The sequence below is a fragment of the Aphelocoma coerulescens genome, chromosome 1 (genome assembly GCF_041296385.1).
Source record: "Aphelocoma coerulescens isolate FSJ_1873_10779 chromosome 1, UR_Acoe_1.0, whole genome shotgun sequence".
Classification (NCBI taxonomy): domain Eukaryota; kingdom Metazoa; phylum Chordata; class Aves; order Passeriformes; family Corvidae; genus Aphelocoma; species Aphelocoma coerulescens.
The window spans coordinates 8,828,093-8,848,964 of record NC_091013.1 but is presented as its reverse complement, the minus strand read 5'-3'; the positions used below and the strand labels follow the sequence as shown (position 1 = coordinate 8,848,964).

General features: G+C 45.6%; 1 protein-coding gene across 1 annotated transcript in view; it reads left to right on the top strand.

Annotated features, from left to right (window-relative positions):
• Positions 1–4,962: 4,962 nt before the first annotated feature.
• LANCL3 (LanC like family member 3) overlaps positions 4,963–20,872 on the top strand; it is a 38,968-nt gene continuing 23,058 nt past the window's right edge. Inside the window, exon 1 of the mRNA XM_069030629.1 lies at positions 4,963–5,513. Within this exon, the coding sequence (XP_068886730.1) occupies positions 4,968–5,513 (546 nt within the window). The 5' untranslated portion in view covers positions 4,963–4,967. The remainder of the gene's footprint in view (positions 5,514–20,872) is intronic.

Here is a 20,872-nt window from a genome sequence, read left to right as displayed (position 1 = left end):
GAAGTTATTTTGGCCTGAACACAAAGGCTTTCTTCGCCACAAGTCTCTAAAAGCCTCTCACTGCTTCTGTATAGCCTGGCATAGGCACTCTTCACAATCTTCATGGGCCACACGTGAATTCTCCATCCCCCCATGTAGTCCAAATGGATTAAAAAGACAAACAGTTTGTGATATTACAGTTTCTTACCACGGCATGCAAGAAGGTTTTTAAGCTACACGCGAGAAACGCGGCACCGCCCTCTTTTCTCCCATCACCATTTCCAGCTCCATCTCACAGGACTCACTTTCTCTCTGACCCTGAAGCTGCCATGTTGAAGAGTGTTCTTGTTCAGGCTTTACAATGGAGAAAGCCTCTCTCCCTTTGTGCTGCTGGCTGCATGGTGTCTTCGGTTCAGCGCAAAGTGTGCTGGCTGCAGACAGGAGGCTCCGCCGGCTCCCGCTGGCTCCGCGTGGAGAGGAGAGGACAAGGACCTGCTGGTCCCAGGAAGCCGTGCTGGATGGGTTTAGCTGTGTGGCAGTCCATGGCTGGGTTTAACTGTGTGGCACTCCATGGCTGGTTTGAGCTTTGTGGCAGTCCATGGCTGGTTTGAGCTTTGTGGCAGTCCATGGCTGGGTTTAGCTGTGTGGCAGTCCATGGCTGGGTTTAGCTGTGTGGCAGTCCATGGCTGGTTTAGCTGTGTGGCAGTCCATGGCTGGTTTAGCTGTGTGGCAGTCCATGGCTGGGTTTAGCTGTGTGGCAGCCCATGGCTGGGTTTAGCTGTGTGGCAATCCATGGCTGGGTTTAGCTGTGTGGCAGTCCATGGCTGGGTTTAGCTGTGCGGCAGTCCATGGCTGGTTTGAGCTGTGTGGCAGTCCATGGCTGGGTTTAGCTGTGTGGCAGTCCATGGCTGGGTTTAGCTGTGTGGCAGTCCATGGCTGGTTTAGCTGTGTGGCAGTCCATGGCTGGTTTAGCTGTGTGGCAGTCCATGGCTGGGTTTAGCTGTGTGGCAGTCCATGGCTGGTTTAGCTGTGTGGCAGTCCATGGCTGGTTTAGCTGTGTGGCAGTCCATGGCTGGGTTTAGCTGTGTGGCAGTCCATGGCAGGGTTTAGCTGTGTGGCAGTCCATGGCTGGGTTTAGCTGTGTGGCAGTCCATGGCTGGGTTTAGCTGTGTGGCAGTCCATGGCTGGTTTAGCTGTGTGGCAGTCCATGGCTGGGTTTAGCTGTGTGGCAGTCCATGGCTGGTTTAGCTGTGTGGCAGTCCATGGCAGGGTTTAGCTGTGTGGCAGTCCATGGCTGGGTTTAGCTGTGTGGCAGTCCATGGCTGGTTTAGCTGTGTGGCAGTCCATGGCTGGGTTTAGCTGTGCGGCAGTCCATGGCTGGTTTGAGCTGTGTGGCAGTCCTTGGCTGGGTTTAGCTGTGTGGCAGTCCTTGGCTGGGTTTAGCTGTGTGGCAGTCCATGGCTGGGTTTAGCTGTGTGGCAGTCCATGGCAGGGTTTAGCTGTGTGGCAGTCCTTGGCTGGGTTTAGCTGTGTGGCAGTCCATGGCTGGGTTTAGCTGCCTGCTGCTCTGGGATAGTTCCCCCTCCAGCAACCCAGGGTCCGTGCCGCAGTGCTGGGCAAAGGGGAAGGGGGTAGGGGTCCTGCCCCGGCCCGGCGGGGCCCAGAGGCTCGGAGGCCCCCCCACCTTTCGGCAGGCAAGCTGGAACAAAGGAAATTCCCACCTTTCTGCACGGTTTAAGTTGTAAATTGTGAGAAGCGTCATTAGTCTAAAAGACTGTCCATTAGTCTAAAAGACCGTTGAACTCAGGTTCAACCCACTACAGGCAGGAAAGGAGCTAACTGCAAAGCTGATCTGCAGTGGCAAAACTCTCTGGGGAGGGAAGAGCAGCACTGGGCAGTAAAGGATACTGAGGGCTGATTTTGATAGGTAGGGTGGGAACTGATTTTGGATTTAATAGCAGGTTTGCTCAAACCAGCCTTGAAAACCCTCTAGCACAACCCTGTTGATGTGTTCACACCACTTAATACAATTTTGTTGCTGAAGCTCAGCCTCTGTACGGAGCCCAGTGTTCACCTTCAGCTCAGGGGAGATGTGGAATACTGGGTGAGAACAAAACTTCAGCCACGTGGGTATCCCAAAATCCTGAAGGCATACAAAACTGTTACATCAGTAAAAAGTATACGAGACAAATGACAGACTAATCCATAAGACATTTGTTTGGAGATGCCCCCAGTCCCTACACAACAGCTGAAGACAGACTACTGTGCCCTGTTGGAAATAGCAGGCGCCTGGATTCTCTGAAGGGATCTGTAAATAAACAAGTAGAAATGAACAAGCACACATGAACAAGTACACCAATAGACCCCATTGTGAGAATGGGTGGGACTAGATCTTAAGGTTCCTCCCAGGCCTATTCATTCTATGATTAGACATTTTATCAATATATACAACAAGCAAATCTCCAGAATATGTGTTCTAGAATGGTGGGTTTACTAAAACAAAACAAGCAGCTTCGAGTCTCCAGCTCCCTCCTCCACCCACCACACCAGGATCATATCCCTTCCTTGTATAATCCTTTTTTTTACCTGTTCCTTGGCTTGTGACATCAGATCTATAGAGCAAAGAGGAGGTACAGCATGACCAAAGCACACAAACCAAGGAGCTGCAGCAGTGCAGAGGAGTGAGAGGGGAGTTCACATTTTTTCTCAAGCTGAAGCCCCATATTGAAACCTGAATACACCTGAAAATCAGCCCTACTTCTCTCCCATTTCTATTAGGACTGCATTTGTGCTTGTTTGAGAGAAAAAGGTACAGAGCACAGTCTGAAAGCATGAAACTTTTGTACATGAACATGAGCAGTTTAAGATTTGGAGGGTTTGCAGCTATAAGAAGCATGTTTCTTCAGTGTGTCTCTCTCTTTGGCTTTGGTGGTTTAATACTCATACAAAAGAAGTACAGCAGGAACTGTCATCCTCATTTCTTGCTCGATTGCTGTGTGGCATTTGCTAAGCTCTCTTTATTTCAACAGAGAACTCCCCAGAGCACAGAAGGTGTTCCTTTTTGGTATGTCATTACTGACTCCCTTTTGACTCTCTTGTAGAAAAATGTTGCTTACCCAACTGATTTTCTTATGAAGTCTATATTTTTCTTAAATCCTTTGCTGCTGAAACTGGCAGAGATCCAGTTCCTCTTGCTGAGGTTCTCAAAATGAGAGAGCCTTTTCAATTTGCAAATAAGATTGAATAGATGAAGCAAGCATCCCCAAAATGTAAAATAAATTATCTCAGAATGAAATATAAAACTCCCAAATTTTAACTTAAAAAAGCCTTTAGGGAATACACTTTTCTAGAACCAACAGAAATTATGCTGGAAAATCTTTGGCTACACCCTCAACTCTATCAATGGACAAACAGAAGCCAATTTATGACAGAAAATAACATATGAATGAGACAACCATTTGCAGGGCATTTTCTCATTTTTAATGTTCTAGACTGCCAAGGTCTGTGTGGTACAAACCACATGGTACAATTGTGAATAAGCCAGAAAAATGGGGCTTTAGGGAACACAGCACAAACACTGACTAATGGGTGGGTATCTGGAATGTAAACATGGCAAATTGGTACTGAAGAGAAGTGAAGAAACCAAAAATCAGAGGGTGAAAGCAAATATCTCTAAGTAGATCATAAACCCCATTGAAAAGAACGAAAGAGAAAGGACAGATGAGTTGAATCAAAAAGAAGGTGTGAAAGTGCAAGCGAGGAGCTGCACAGGGTTGAAAGTACTTGGCTGAAACAAGTGGCCAGCACAAAGCTGAGAGAAGACAGCCACAACTTCATAAAGGTATTTCGATATCCAAAGGACAGTGCTCTGGCACTTGCTACTGCTGTGCCAGCTGCTGGTTACTGCCTGGAGCCTCCAGCAAGCTGCTCCTTCCACCTTTCTTTGGGAAGGTCCTCAATTACTGAGGCTGTATCTCCTGAGAAAGTACCAGAGATTACCAGGTGCCCATATGTCACAGGTCTTTGATTCACTTATGCTGCAGAAGTTCACATCATCAGGGGAAGAAGCAACAACTGCGTATTTGTATCATGAAAGAATTGCTCTTAATATCTACTTCAAGATTCTCCTTCTTTTTTTTTTCTTTCTTTTAACTGGAATCTATTCAGTGACCTAAATTTTCTGTTCCGCATAAGCTCTGCTTGGCTCATGCATGAAGGAAAGGGGCCAAAGATGGCCTTGTGCCACCGCTGGTCTGCTGGGGACTTGCTTAGCTTCCCATGTAAATTGGCCTCGGGCTGCCCTCGTTTGGATTTGGCTCCATCCTTCAGCTTTGGCTGCAGCAGCCCTCAGGGGCCGTTCCACGGCCAGGAATAACTCAGCAGCTCTCCGGCCACCCTTCCAGCCCCTGGATCCCTCCAGCAGACCCAGCACTCATCCCTGAGCCAAACGGCAGCATCCCTGAGAGCAGCGGGGTGGGGGAGGATGGAAAACCCAATTAACCCTTTTCCCCCGAGGAAACGCAGGGGATACACAGACGGGTCGGGCAAAGGTGATGCACTGGCTTCCCTGTGTGGTGGAAGAACCCCACAGCAGGAAGAGCCGGACACCAGAACCGGGTCGGCCACTCGCGTGGCTTAGCCCGGAGGTCCGGAGATCCGGGTCAGCCACAGCCACCCCGGACGGCCGCCGAGAAGCGCTCACCGAGCGCAGGTGGGGCGGCGGCAGCGGGCGAGGGGCGCCGGGCGGGCACTGAACGCGCTGTGCCGGGCCCGGACCGGCTCCGCGGGGCCTCCCGGCCGGCATCACCCATCGCCTCCGCCTCGGCAGCAGCGCCTCGCCCGCCCCGTCCGGCAGCCGCGGGCGGCGGGAGCGCCCCTTTCCCGCCTCTCGCTGCCTCCCCGCCCGCCTCCCCCGCTCCCTCCGCCCCCTCGGCCGGCAGCTCCCGCCCGCCGCTCCCCGCTGCGCAGAGCGGCCGTGCCGGCGGGGGATGGAGAGCCAGCGCTGCTTCGCCAACCGCTTCGATGACTACCCGGGCAGCCCCGCGGCGGCGCCGGACAGGGAGGCGGCGGTGCCGCTGGTGACGGCCACCATCGAGCGCATCCTGCGGGAGCTGCCGCCCCTGGGCGGCCCCCGCGGCTGCCCGGGCGGGCTGTACGGCGGCGTGGCCGGCGTGGCCTACATGCTGTACCACGTCGCGCAGTGCCCGCTGTTCGCGCCGTCGCGGGACTCGTACCTGCGGGCCGCCCGCCGCGTCGTGGACGCCTGCCTGCGCTACCAGGAGGGATGCGGCGAGGCCGACGCCGACACCCGCGCCGCCTTCCTGCTCGGCGGCGCCGGGGTGTACGCGGTGGCCGCGCTGGTCTACCGCGCCCTGGGGCTGCCCGACTACGCCCGTCCGCTGGGCAAGTTCAGGGAGCTGAGCGAGGTCTGCGCTCCGCTCTCCTTCCTCGAGTGCGGCTCCGACGAGCTGTTCGTGGGCCGCGCCGGGTACCTGTGCGCCGCGCTGGTGCTGAAGCAGCGGCTGGGCATGGAGGTAAGGGCGGGCCGGGGGCAGCGGAGCAGCCCCGGGGGCACCGGCCCTGCCGTCGGCGGGTCCCCGGGAAGCTGGGCCGGTCCCCCGCGGCGGCTTCCCGCGCTGCTGCCGGGCCGGGACGGTGCCCTCGGTGCTAGAGGGGGAGGTAGCGGTGCCGCGGCCGTCTGCAGCCTGCACTTTTGGGGACCAGCTGCAGGAAGAGCCCCCGGGAAGCGGGGGCTTTCCCTGGTAGCTGCTCCTCCGCAGCGCTCCTCCCCGAAATGCAAAAGATGCAGCTTTGGCCAGCGGGAGCGGGATGGGGTCCCGACTGTGGAGCGGAGCGCTGCATCCCGGGGCACGCCGAGAGCAGCAGCTGTTGGTTGCCAGGTGGTTAATTACTTGGCAGAAGCCACCCCGGGCTTTTCAAGAGTATTTCCGTAAAATGAAGTGGGTAAGAAAAGAAATAGCGTTGAGTAAAACAGAGTGAGGAACCCTGTAGTACTAAGCGGTGCTGTGCTGTAATTTGTCAGCGAGGAACCAGGTTTTGAGGGGCATTTGGTCTTGCTAACGCCAGCACTCAGACTTTCAGAAATCTGGCCGTGTATTTTTGTGCTTTTCATGAAAGAGAGCAGGGGATTTTTTCCTGGAAACCTGAGATCTGGGTATGGTTCAACATAATATCGGTTTCAGTGATTGGGACTTTACCCCAAGACATTGTCATTGTCAGTACAATTTAGCTGACAATTCAGAGCTTCCACTGATTATGGCATAACAATTATTGCAACTGATTGTGTTTGCTGTGGTGATTGTTACTAAGTGGTCAGTGTGGTATTTGACCAGACAGTCGGTAGATTTTTTTTTTTTTTTTCCCTGTCCTCTTGTCAGGTCCAATCTGTGTTTCCTCTGTTAATCACTGATTTGCAAGTTCATATGCTTCTGGCTTTCTTCCCTCCCAGGAGAGGAAGCAGCATTTATTTATAAGTAAATAAATGATGTAAAAACCAGTGGCTCTGCCCCATCCAATACTAGTCACTGCAATTGGAGTCTGAGGAAATTCGCTTAATGGAGGTCTCAGGAGGCTCGAGGGTATTCAGAGAAGCCAGGAAGAATGTTAACTCAGTTAAATACTGTGATTGCCTTCAACTAGAATTCTTACCATGCTAAGCATTTCAAGTAGCATAGCAAGCATGCCGTTTCTTTGTATAGGATTGTCTGACAACCATAACCACGGTTCTGTTATGTGTAACCATAGCCAAACTTTTCATTCTGGTGGCATTTCCCATGACAGGAAAGTTTTGTAGAGACATCACAATCCTATGTGCCGCAATGCCTGCCTGAAGGTGGTTTCTCATGGAGAAATAAGCCATCCCTGTTGGTTCAGTTTGCGCTGGGGGAGTGTGTCCAGCACCCATGTCAGTGCTTATGATGGTGTCGTGACATACCAGCAGAAGGAGGTGGCACCCTGCACTCTACTGCTTTATTTAATGCCTTTTTCCATTTGCCTTACATCCCTGAGAGCAACTGCTGAACAGTTGGGAGAGTGAGTGCAATCACCTCTCACAGGCAGCGTGAGGAAGGGGAGAGCTCTCCTCTGTTTGCTTCCTTGCTGAAAAATCATATTAAAGGCAGCTGTAAAGAGTTAAACATCCCCACAGATAAGCACAGGTATGCACTTACAGAGGAATCTATTTAGCAGGTGGGTTAATTGCTGTTTTGCCAGTAAAACACATCCTGTAACCCCTTGCTGATGTTTTCATTGATAAGATGATGTCCTTCTGTAGTATTATGTCTTCTGTCAAATATGTCATAATTTTAAATGCATAATGCAAGAAATAAAGCACACTGCTAATTATTTTAGAATTCAAATTTATTTTTTTTAATTTTAAAAAGGATTTTAAAAGCATGCAATTGAAATATTTTGTTCCTTTGTGAGGAAAATTATGATTTCTAGTCTATATGTACTCAAGCTTGAGCAAAATTTGTGTCCTTTGATAAATATTCCCAGCCTAGTACAGAATTATTTTAATTAGTACATTGCCAGACCAAACCCTGCATCATTTTACAGATGAAGAAAGGGATGCCCAGAGAGAGTGCATGTCATTTATTACCCAAGGTCAAACTGTAAGCCAGGTACATCCCAGAATAGAAGCAATATCTTGTGATTCGAACCGCTGGAAAATGCTACCTCCTGTAATTTGATTGTGCACAGCCTCATATGGCTCATTGCATCATGTTTTCTTGTTTCCCACGTTTTGGTTTTTCTTTTGTTTTTTCTGAGGACACTCTGCAAACATTTCCAGCACATAGTGAAATCCATTCCTTCCATTGAAACACAGCCACTGCTGCCCGCATGGTTTTTTCCTCTGAAGGAGTCAAATGGTGACCTATATACAAGAAATCGCTTGTCCTTGAGAAGAGCCTTTTGAGGGAATTTTATAATTTATATCTTGGGTTTGTTTTTTGTTTAATCCAAGCAGGGACAGAAGGACACAGCTTTATTTCAGCAAACACAAATTTAGCTCAGCTGCTGTGCCCCAATACTTCAGTGTCTTGCTAAAGAGTCCTGGCATCTTTAAGCTTCACATGTTCTTCATGAAGTTAAGGGACTGTCCTGAAGGATCCAGTCTATTGGATGACACTGACCTCATGTGAAGAAAGCATTTACATTCGTCTGGTTTTCAGATTTTTAGGCTAATACAGCATTTTTCCCTGATGAATTAATTGGGATTTTTTGCATGAGTAAGGATTACTTCAACAGTCAAGGCTTAACAGGATTTGACTTTCATGATGCACTGTGCATTAGGAAAGATGTTTATTTTCATCCCTTCTTTAATTTCCGTTACATTGCAGTCAGCGCTTCCCAGACAGCGATAGGTAAAATACTGTTTTGGCAGAAACAGTGTGTCATTTGTATAGGGTGCATGTACTTTAGCTGTCCTTAACTGCTGTGTTTTCACCATTCAAGGAAAAAAATTGTTTTATTCTCTCTTAAGTACATCTTTTCCAGTACAAAAGTAGTGTTGGTTCATTGTGTGTCCTTGGGGAAATCTGTCAGTCCTGCTTTTAATTACCTTCACTCCGTCTCTGCTTGGGCAAACAGCAGTAAGGCACTGTTAAAATGATGGTCCCATCCCTGCATTCGGGTGATATTTTACCCTCTCCTCAATTTTTTTCCGTGATGCTTCTGTCCCATTTTGTGGTTGATGGAGCATGGTGTGCCTCGGTCGTTGCACTCCCTTCTGGCAATGTAACTGTCAGATGACGGAGGAAAAGGTACAGAAGTTCAAGTGGCTCTTTGTATCACCATCTGCTAAAGATGCTGCTGCCTTTTAGCACAGCTTGGGTTATCTTTTAATAACTGACTGTATGGATGGGCTCGACTGACTTCCACTGGCTCAGGGTTGCAGCAGCACAGACAGCAGGGGTGCCCTGTCGGAGACAGGGCAGCATTTTGCACAACCTGGTGCTGTGATTTCATTGGAGACCGTGGTTTCAAAAGACACTGGGGACCCTGTGAGAGACCCTTGCCTGCAGCTGCAGGGGTGACAGGCTTAACTAGCACACTGTGCCAGCAGTGTGGCCAAACCTGTTCCCTCAGGGATTGAGGCACTGGGGAGTCTTGAGAGCCTGTAGAGGCTCTTCATGCCACAATGGTTAAGGTTTCTGTTGTCTTTGTGGCAGAGGGGCATCTCAATTTCCTTTTCCAGCCAGTGCTAGGTCATGATTTGGTGTGTGTTTCCAGTGGTGTTGTCCTGTCAGAGTGTACACAATTCTGATATTCTGTCGGGGCCTACCCAGAAAGGGCAATGGTCTTTCTAGCAGGACCTCATTCAGTGTAAAGCCCTACTAAAAACCATTCTTACCCTGCCTGCCCTCTGTCACTGAAGCCTCTTTTGCCCTGGATCTCAAGATTGCAAATCAAGCTGAACGAACTTCACCTGGTATGTGGAAAGCAGGAACAGCACTGCTGTGGGATGTCTGGGATCTGGATGCCAGAGCAAGGGAAGCGTCAGGCGTTATTTTAAAAGGCAGGGGAACGGATGGATGTGCAGTGTGTGGAACCTGATGGGTCCAACCTGTGTGTATTTTGTAATATTCTGGGAGAGAAGATACAAATGAACGAAAGTTATTTTCTTTCAGCTCCTCAGACAATTCTAGATGATGCTGTTTGTTCCTTAGAGTCTTCCCTCCAGATAGTAAGCTAGTTTTTAAAGACTATTGTAGGTTACTTTGCTCCACTTTTTTCTTTTTTTTCAATCTCTTAGGAAAAAATTCAAAAGTATGAGGGGAAGAATCTTCCTGAGCCCTGCGTGGAACATGTTCATTTGCAGCTCTTTAAAGTGGAATGTAGCTGTATTAATGCTAAACGTAGTGTTTCTGAAAGACACACAGATTATAGATCTTAGCAAGGGATATCTGCAAAATACCCACAAAACTGAGGCACCTCCAAATGCTGTAGTGCAGAATCTCTGTGTCAGGCTTTTAATCCCACCTGTGCCTGAAAGGGGAGAGTTGGCCTTTGAGGTGAGATTTCATTCCTCCCCTGTGGCCATTAAAGTCCTTTCTCTCTGTTGAAGAATTTGCCAGTTTGTCTGAAACGTTGTGGTGTTTTAAATGTCAGATATCGTGGTGCTAGCTGGGACTGTGCTGATTTCATTATTTCATTTCACACACGCCACTACACAGCCAGGAAGTCTTTTTTTTTGCCAGGGGATTAAAATGAGTTAACAGTAAAGATAAAATCTTTTGATCCTACCCGGCCTCTTTTAAATGTACAGTCTCCTAGTCATGATTTCCGAAACTACACACGGGGGATAAATTTTGCATTAATTGATGAATTTAAACCAGGAGTTGAAAACTGAGTTTTTCTAAAGTAAACAGTGAAAAAGGAGAATTATTTGCATCTGGATTTTTTTTTTTTAAAAGGAGTCTGGATAATTTGGGACTACATTTCAGAATTTCCCTGTTTCTGTTCAGCAAGGCAATGCGTATCCTTTTTATTTTAACAGCCTTTAGACTGGGAGATTGGGACATCTTGATAATGGCTGCCTGGATTCAGTTCAACACAGTGGACATCGAATATTCAATTGTAGAGTCAAAGTAGAAAACTGGAGGTTGAAAATGTTGACTTTCCAGTGCACTGTTTACCGGCCAGCAAAAAAGCACTGTAATACAGACTGGATCCTGCTGGAATTGGAGGTTTGATTGACACAAGTTTAGCGACGTAAGTGATGTATTCTGCTGCAGAAATACGGATTTCAACCGCTTATGGCTGAAGAGTGGTATTAAAAAGACAGTTCTGTACAAAAGCAGTGCTGTATCTCTGTACCTCTTTGTGCTGTCGGAAGAACGTTTGTCTATGCAGCAGCTTCTTTCTGCTGAAAAAGCAGCCCAAGCAGTAATACTGATGATATAATAAGAGATTTTAACAGAAAAAAGGCATGTATTTATGCAGAGGCATCTCTTGTATCCAGAATAGGTCTCTACTTTCCCATCCTTCTCCTAACTCCTTTAAATTTCATATGCCAGCATTTAACTCTTAAACTTTGTCAGTTCAGTCACCTTGCTCATCATCCCCATGGAGAACTTTGAGGTCACCCTTTGGAGTTTGTCGGTGCTGCTCAGAAGCAGAGATGTTCAAGGCAGTGTGCCTGCCCACTGCTCTGCTGCCTCTGGCTTGAAGGTGAGACCTGCAGAACAAAACACAGGAACTGGGATGAGGGTGTGTTTGTGGAAAGGTGCTGGGCAGTTGTTTGGACCTGTGGAGTGTGTCTGGTGACCGAATCTCTGGAAGCATCTGGAGCCACCAGTGTGTGAAGCAGAGACGTGGGGGATTTCTCCTGCAGAGAGGTGCAGGGCTGGGCTGGGAGCTGCTGTTTTTCACAGCATTCATTACGTGGGGTCGCTTTGGTGGCACAGGTTTCTTAAATCTATTGCCTTGGGTTTTCAGATTTTTGTATGTTGTGTTTTATGCGTACACCGAAGAACTTTATTACAATACTGTGTTTCCACAGGCAGCAATATTTGACATTGATGTTTTCCCTCATGAATTTTTGGCCTGGTGCTTACACAGGACCAAAAGCCACAGTTAACTGTGCTAACTCACAGGTAGCACTGGATGACACAGCAGAAAGGAGGAGTGTGCATGTCAAACATGCATATGTGATGGAGTGTGTGGAGGCAGAGACAGGCAGGCATGGGGAAAAAAGACATTTGACAGAGGCTGAACAGAGAGGCAAAGAAAAAGACAATTAAAAATTATTTTAAAAGCAAGAGAATTAGTTGCTGGCAAAAATAGAAAAATGGAAAGTTGCAGAAGGGTAGCAGAATTCAAGGATGAAGGGGAAAAGGCAAGAAATAACGTAGACCCCAGAGCAGGGGAGATTTAAAACTAAAATTAGATTCTTTGGCAGACCAGCAGAGATCTGATGGCCAATGTACGCAATTTAGAGGAAGGTAAAAGTTCAACAGAACAGTAAACACAGGGAGAAGAGGACAGGCAGAGGAGTAAGCTACGTTTCGCTGAGGAAAATTACTATTTTTGTCTGCTTATTTTTTGTTTGTCACTCTTCTGTCCCTGTATTCTCTTTGCATATGCTCATACATTTACAGAAATAGCTGTCATCACATTCAGTGCTTACAAATCAGAGCACAGCCTTATGTGTTATATTCCATATTTTCTTTAAGGAATAACTGAGACTGCTGATGTCTGGGAGCAAATAGAGGCTTTTTAATGAAAATTGCTGTACTTCTGACACTGGCATTTTCCTGTTACGTGCATGTAGTACTATAAATTAGTGTGTAACCTAAACAGTAATGCTGTTAGTAAACTTTACTTTGGTACCAGGCTAAAGAAGCAGGAATATGAAAGAATGAGGAAGAAAAGAGCAGCAGGCTAACAACAATTACACTGTAAAAGCATAACATCCTCAGCACTTTACAGCACTGAAATGGAGGGGTAAAAGTAAACTCTAAGTTCCTCTGTAGCCATTTAATATACATTGTTAGACCATTAAGATTTTTACATAAAGAAGTAGGACAGCTATGCATCACAGCTGGCAGGGTGCAAATGTAGAAAAGATCCTCTTCTTTTGTCTCGCCTTCGTTAAATCAATAGGTCCCACTTTATTCTGTTTATTCAGCTGGACAGTCTTAAAATCAGCCTACAGCCCCATTGGCAGGCTGTGTAAAGATTGCAGAGCAGGTCCTCAGCCTTGCCTCCGAGCAGTGTTGAAGCTCTGTTGGGAGGATCAGGGAGCCAATCAAAATGGGCAAGTCCCATGGTCCTGCTGTCACCCAACTTCTCTATTCCACCCCTTTTTAAAAAAAATGAGAATTCAATATATGCAATCAGGTCACTATTTTTGATCAGATGATCTGTCAAAATATGTCTTTGTCTGTGTCTGTCATGGCAGGGAGTTCTTTGACCATTGACAAGCATGAGATTAAGCACCGAGTGATGTTGTGTAACCTTCTGTCCAGTCCATTACAGCAGAGCTCAGGGACAATACCCTGTCAAAACATTATTTCTTATCTGTGTTGTAAGATTATTCTCAATTGACAGTGAGCTGGAGTACCAAGGCAAAATAATTGAAATAACTCTTTCATTTTAGGCAAACATGATCAAAAAGTATCTTAATAGCAGTCCAAGCTGTGGCTGAGTCATTTGGTGTTTCTCAGCTCAATATATTTTGATGTCTGAGAGAAGAACCATAAATCTATTTTTGCGGTACATCAGCATTCCTGAATTCTTCATTTTATTGGTTTAGTATCTCTTGTTGAAAAACAGTGGATCATGAGTGAGATGGAATGGATGTCTGATAGCACTGAATTATCTGGGAGAAGAAAAAATGTGGCAGATAAATACACCTTCTATCTGTCCAAGGCATTTAGTTATTTTGTGTGGCTAATCTTTTTCTTCACAGGATGCTTCCAATCCCTCATTGGTATAATGTTAGCATGATTGAGGATTATAAATTGGGGATGTGCTGGTCCTATTTAGATTTCAGCATCAAGGAAATGAAGGCTGCTCTTAAAAATGTGTGGGCCTGGGGCTAGAAGCAGCACAGGACAAAGCAGCCCTGTGGTGGGGGGTGAGTGCAGAATTGGAGAATGGTAATGATTGCTTATTCCATACTGGTGTCGTTCTGTAGTTTGTCTGCTCAGTCCTGACAACCAGATAATATCCCTACCACAAAGAGCTGACAAGGACCTTGAGGGGTAATTCAGGCTGCCATTTAGCCCACACAGGAAGGTGTACCTGTGCCTGTCATTCCTAGCAGCCGCTCTCTAACCTGCTCTTCATACCCCCAGTCAGTGATGAGGGATATGCAGCCTGCCCTGGCTTTCTGACACACTGCTTTTTTAGAAAGTCCAGCCTACTGACTAATCTGAATCTTGCTTTTAAGCCTGATTTTCTTTGTCCTCTCCATTGAAAAATAGCAAAAAAATTTTTTTCTCTTTGCAGAAGCTCTTTATATATTTCAAGACTGTGACAATTTTTTACCCTTATTTTTTCTTCTCTAAACAATCCTAATCCTTCCAGTCTTCCCATGTGTGTCATGTTTTCTACGTCTCTGGTCATTCCCACTGCACTCTGCCAGTCTCCCTCCAGCCTTTCCTGAAGAGTGCCAGAAGTTGGACACATGGTTCTGGCAAAGACCTTTCTAGTTTAACAAAGTGACAACTCTGTTCCTTCAGGCCTTTTTTCCATATATACAGCTCAGTAAGGTGTTTGCATCTCACACCAGCGTGACACTGACTCACCTCCAGCTCATGACCTGCTATTATCCAGCACCCTTTTAATGGGCTGCAGCTCATGGACAGGTATTCTTTAGGAAAAGTCTCTGAAAAAGTGAAGTAGGTAGGGGTCATGTAGAGACAGGGAATCATTGAACACTGTGCTGTGATATGCAAGATGAGAAGCTTCTTCAACTGAAGGAGCTTTGTGTCATTAATGCCAACTAGAGAATCTCTTTTCCTTTGTTCCCTGAATAAAGCTGGGAATGTGTCATTCTGCATTGTAACACAAGGTGTGCCATTACATATCCAGGGGACATGTGTGAAGTGATAGAGTTCTTTTGTGGAAGTAGCCTTGGAACAATATATTTGAGAGGGCTGTATTAAGTCAATTATTTTGTCCACGTTAGAAATCAAGGAGTAAGTGAAATCTGAAGTGTGTGGAGGTTAAATTTAGTCTGTTCTTGTGATATACTTTAGTTGCTAATGTAAAGATAAAGCTCAGGGTTGTCTCTTCTTCTTGCCATCTGTGGAATGGCTAATGCTATACTTGTTTTAGTATTCTAGGACTCAGCCAGTGATTAAGTAGTCAAAATTCCAGTTACAATAACAATGGACTACAAGATACACATTCCACATGGAGCTGTTTAAATTTGATCTGAGTTAAGTTGGTCAAATATGAACTTGGGGAAAAGTCTTAGCAGTAGAACAGAAAAAGAAACTTGTTCAGGCTCTTTAAATAAATATTGGTTTGTTTGGTTTTGGTCTTGCAGAGCTAAATCCATCATGAGCTTTCTTATGCCAGGCTGCCATTTTCATCCATATATGTTTTTTATTATGGCATCAAAAATGCCTGGGAATAATGCCCATTTAACTGCTACACATCCAGGAGACAAAATGTAGACAGAGTTGTAATATGAATGCACTTGTCCTATTTTAATTTTATTCTCTAAGCACTGTGGGACTGCCAGCTTCTCTTGGTAAAACAAATATTTTGAGGTAAATTAAAAAAAAAATAACACACAGGTAATGTGAGTCAAACTTGGACTTGAATCTAAATGTCTCTAAATTAGTAAAATCCACACCATCTGTCTGAACAGTGGATTAGCATGCTCAGATTTGGATTTGGCTCAGTTGTAGAGTCAAAGCATAGCCATGGTTGGAAGGGACTTCTGGAGATGTTCTGGTCCAGCCCCCTGTTCAGAGCAGGGTCTGCCAGAACAGGTTGCCCAGGGTTGTGTCCCCTTGGTTTTGAATATCTCTACTCCATGCCTTTCCTAGGCAACCTGTTCCTGTACTTGGGCAGTCTCACAGTAAAAAAGCTTCTTTTTACAGTTAAGTAGAATTTTCTGTCAGTGGGCACTGCTAGGAAGATCCTGGCTCTGTCTCCTCTGCTCTCCCCTATCGGGTGTTTATACACATCCATGAAATCTCCAGAGAGCCTTCTCTTCTCCGGGCTGAGCAATCCCTGATGCAGTACATAGAAAGCACACAGTCATTCCTGCTCCGTTTGCTTTCCCCAAAAGCAGGCTCACAATGCCATTCCACTTCCTCTGACTTCCTCTAGTACCTTGAATGGGTGAAGGATTGCAAGTTTTTTTCCTTGCAGTTGCAAGCATGGAAGGGCCGAAAGTCTAGAAGGGTCAAAAGGACCCACTCAGCACCATGGTCTCCTTGTCAGTCTTTGCTGTATAAAGGAAGGGCAGAATCTTCTCTTAGCAGCTAAACATTAAGGTTTGATAAAATTGTTCTGGTTCTGGCAGGCAATTGGGAAGGTTGTGGATCTGAAAAGTTTTAGTGTAAAGATTTCTTTTTTCTACAAAAACAAAGCTGGTTTAGTGGATGCTGCAGCTCAAACGCTTCTCAAGGGCCTCCAGCCCTGCAGCACTGAGTGTCTGTTAGTGAAGATGCCTGGATGGTTGGAGGAGGTAGAACATGTCCCCACCATTGAAAGAAGACAAGAAATACCCTGAAAGTGCCTATGCCCCTACACTGCAGGAACATTGTCTTCTGACTGTATTAATCAAGCACCTCAGGCTGCTGTTTGCCAGTGGAGGAGGAGAACTCCCTTTCCTATGTGATGTATGAGCAGCCAAGGATGCATCAGGAGAAAAAGACAAAACCTTTTTCTGAAAGCTGAGTTACATGCCAAGGAATGATAAAACATTATTTCCAGTGTCTGCAGATGGCCAGGACACCCCTCAAGCATGAGGGCTATGAGGGAAGTTCTTTCCTGTCATTATTTTCATGGAATCTCTTTCAGATTCTACATGACAGACATCAGAGGACTTCAGTGTCCTTCTGGGCCCTTGAAGTGAAGCTGCTTTACTCCAAGGGCATCAGAATATTAAGCACACAAAATAGGGTATGAAAGGCATATGGTAAAGAGCTTTAAATCATGTATTTTGACTTAACAAGCTTGCCTTGGAAAACACAGTTTGTGATCTGTAAGTCCAGAAATAGCTGTGTGGGGCCCTCCTGTCTCACTTTGCTCAGTTCCTCCTGTGGGGCTGCAGAGAACAGTCATGTAAAATGACAAATCCAGCAAAAGAAAGGATGGCATTGAGTGCTCCCAGGGCACCATGTGTCATCTGTAACATGAGGTAATAGTAATTCCTGTTAGTTAATTACATGCAGCTAATGGCCAAATGCTGTGAATATTTCTTTATTACTGTTAGCAGTGGTGTGATTTTTCTCATGGCTGTTTTTCTTCCTCCTTGCTGTCTGAGGTTAGAACTCACACAGTAATCTGAACTGTGTGTTCTGACACTCTCTTTCCCAAAGTCAGCTTGGTTTACACACAGTCACAACTGAGAATAAGCAGCCTAAAGGGAAGATTGATAAAGTTTTCCTAATTTTATTACAGTACCAAATGGCAGTCTTTTAACTCGGAGAAAAGTACAGATAGTAATCCCATTACTTACCAAGTAGGCTATGTTTTAAAGGGCAGTATTCCACACTTCTTCAAATAAATCCCATGACTCTTACTGTGCCCTTGAAATGTGGCAGTATTGAATTATAAGTGACTGTCTGTATTTGAAATATGACTTGGATTGTATTTGGAGTTGTGGGCATATTTCCAGGCAATGCTAATGGCACTGTATGCCACTGGAAACTCTTTTGTTACTGTCTTTTGCTTCAGAACCATCTTGTCGAGGTGCCCTGGAGTATCTGGGAGCTACATACAGAACATCAGGATTTTTACTACATCAGTCTGCTACCACAGTCTAAGGATAGAGTAAAATTCAGATGACTCAGAGGACTTGATCACCTTCATCTGGTTTTCCTGCATTATGCTGTCAGCATTCTTCCTGTAGCTTAAGTTGATATTTCTATTCAGTGGCTTATTGGCATGGCACAAATTGCAGATCATCACACAGAGTAAAAGTGACATGATGCCAGCATGGAGTTCTCTAGAACTCCCCCTGCTTTCAGGCAGTGCTGGTGCTTCTTTAAAGTGACTAATTTATGCCTTAGTTAGCCTGTGAATGATGCTTTTGTGTCGCTTACCTCATTTAACTAATTTCACAGGTAGCCACATTGTTCCTCAGCAGCAAATATTTAGACATATTTCCAGGTGTCACATGCCTCATAAAGATCTGCATAGTAGAACTGTGCATATAAAGCAGCATGACATAGAATAAAGAATTCTTCTGAGACAACCAAGATCACGTGTTGTAAACAACAGAATCATAAAATTAGTGCCTGATGAAAGAGCAGTAGCCAATACCTTGTTTACATTTGAATAGGTCTTTTGATGCAGTGTCAAAGATAATTTCTTTGAAAACTTAATTCATTCTGGCTTGGATGGGGATATTGTGGATTTGGAATTGGCTGAAAGACTGCAAGCAAAGCTAATCATAAGTACTAATAAGGGACTGATGTAGCAACCAGCCTTATTTATTATCTTCATTAATGATCCAGAGGAGGCAGATATCTGGATAAGAATTGCTTTGGCATTTAAGCTGAAGCAAGTGCCAGACACTATGCACAGGCAGAGGGAAAGTATGAAAACAGCTCAAGAGAGTAAAAAATGAGTTAAAATAAGGTTTATTCTTATCTGTAATACTTATCCTGTATGCTGGGAAGAAACTGAGGTTCAAGTAAGCTGGACATGACAGGGCCTGAGTACATCAGAGTTCAACACTAATGTAAATTCTTATGTTCCTTTGCTTTTGTTCTCCAAGGGAATGAACAGCTAATATCAGTGAAAAGCCATAACCAGTTCTCATTATCAACATGGCAACAACATCAGTGAAATTTGGGCTCCCTACACAGCTGTACCATCCAACAGAGATATTATGTATTCACTCTCTGGGATTCCTCAGACCTTTCCATTGCCTGAAACTCACCCAGGATGCTAAGATACAGAAAGTTTTGCAGTCAAAACTTTCCCAGGCTGGTGACTAAGGTTGGATTTGCTTGAATGTCCAAGGCACCTGATTTATGCCCTGGAAATCTTTTGGGCATCTTTTGATAGGTGTGCAGATGCTGAGAGTGCTGTGTTGTGGGTCACATAAGCCATGCCAAAATTCATAAGCCAGCAGCTACATTACTCACCATCTGTGGAGCTCTGGTACAGATTTATAGTGCTCTCTTTTCTCCATGATGTTTATGCAACTCCTTCCAGTCTTCCCACAGGTAGTGGCAGTTTGCACTCCATCTCACCTGCCATAACTCATCTCTGCATCCTCCAAATGAGGTTGTAAAGCTGCAGCTGGGGAGCACATCCCACCTAGCTCATCCCTCCCATTTTGCTGGAAGTGCTCTTCTCACAGAGCCCCAAGGGTCTGACCTGCTGCGGAGTAAAAGCAAATTTGGCGTCTTTTCCCAGTAGCAAGGGCAGAATGTGTTCACCTGTTGTCACCCTTACAGGTTTTAAGACCAAATGGGATCTGAGCAAATTACAGTACAAGTGGGGGTCTTCCTTTTTATATGCAATAACCTTGAGATTTCATCACAGACCTGGTAATTCAAATTCACCTCCCTTCTTTTTCTGATACAATGCAGTAGTTTAAGCTGATGCCTCTAAGCAGAGCGTGCTGATGGCTAGAGCAAGTGTGCTGATTGAAATTACTCCCATCTAATACTCAAACATTCTTCAGAGCAGGGCCTGGAGGGAAGTGCCCCAAACTGTGTCATTGTCACCTGAAGTGACAGCATGGGAAGAAGCTGTTGCTGTATGGCAGAGGCACGGTAACTGCACAACAGGTTTAAGTAACAGTTTTCAAACTGTTTCACACACAGCACAGCATGGACAGTTGGATGCTTCCTCGTGATTGCAGTGAGGAGCACTAGTGTATAAACAAATGTTTCTCCTTCAAGATTTGTTTCCAGTGCTCCATCTGGTTTAATGTCTTGTACCAGTGCTAGGTGACTCAGCTACACAAATGTCTGTGGAAAGTGAAATGTTTTGTCTGTAACATGCCTAACTTGCTTTTTTAAGGACTGGCTTTATGCTCTGAAACACGAGGGTTTATTTTTTTTCAGAATGGATGGGCTAAGTTCTTGGGAGTTGATTCTATGACTTGGCCTTGCAACATCTGTCAGTGTTACGACCCACCCCTGAAGGTGAGAGTAACCCAGGTTCTTGTTAATAGATCCCTTGGACAGATTAGAGTGAAACAACACTGAATGATTGGTGTTTTTAAATGAATATACATTAATTATTAGGGTTTCTTTTGGAAGAGTTTGGTTGCAAAGGAGACCAGGTATGTGGCCATTTTGGTTAATATTATCTGTAGTAATATAAAAATATAAAAGCATAAAAATAACACTTAAGAAAATGTATGAGGGAAAAGAAAGAGTAGAAAGACATCACCACCAATGGATCCCATGACGAGACTTGATTGTTGCAAAGTGATGGCAAAGTGGTGGTTGCAGTCTTGATCCATCAGCAGTGGGTGAAGCCTCCCAATGGGTTAATATACACTCAGGCTGGGTGGGAACACCCAGGTACTTCCCCTGGCAGGGGGGAGCTTTCAGTCCTTGGTGGAAAGCCTCAGAAATGCGTCTGGGGGTAGTTCAGGGGTCTTTGATGGTTTATGGCACCCTCTAAGACTGGAGAGCTGCCTCTCACGTCAATGTAGTTGAGTCAGCCTGTGCCCCATCAGAAGGGCTGAACACCCTCAGGACCTTTCCCTGGGGGAGCAGGGGGAGTTTTACAGCTGAGGGAGGACAAGTGGCCCAATAAAAAGCACCATTCTGCCTTGCAGGATCTGGCTCAAGGCCTGGCTTGTAGCCCTCGGTGGGTGCTCACCTCCTCTGTCTTATGCAAGCAGGGAAGGGTCACCACATCCCCAGAAACTCGACTCCCTGCCCCTCAAGGGGTGCAAGCCTGGCCTTAGCAAAGCACAGATGGGCAATTGTTTGAGTCATTAACCATTAACATTCCAGTCTCTCGAAGTCAGGAATAAATGTTCTTATATTGTAATATTGGATTAATTGAAAGGTGATAAATTATTTATTTACACAACATGGATTCTGAAAAATTTGAATTTAATTCAGTTGGAGTGGTGGAGCACTTCCAGCAGTTAAGACAAAAATCTTTCTAAAAATTCTCAATTATAGGAAGGTTCATTTGGTTTGTTAAAATTGCACAGTGTAAGTGGACCCAGCTAAATTTTGCAGAAATAATTTCC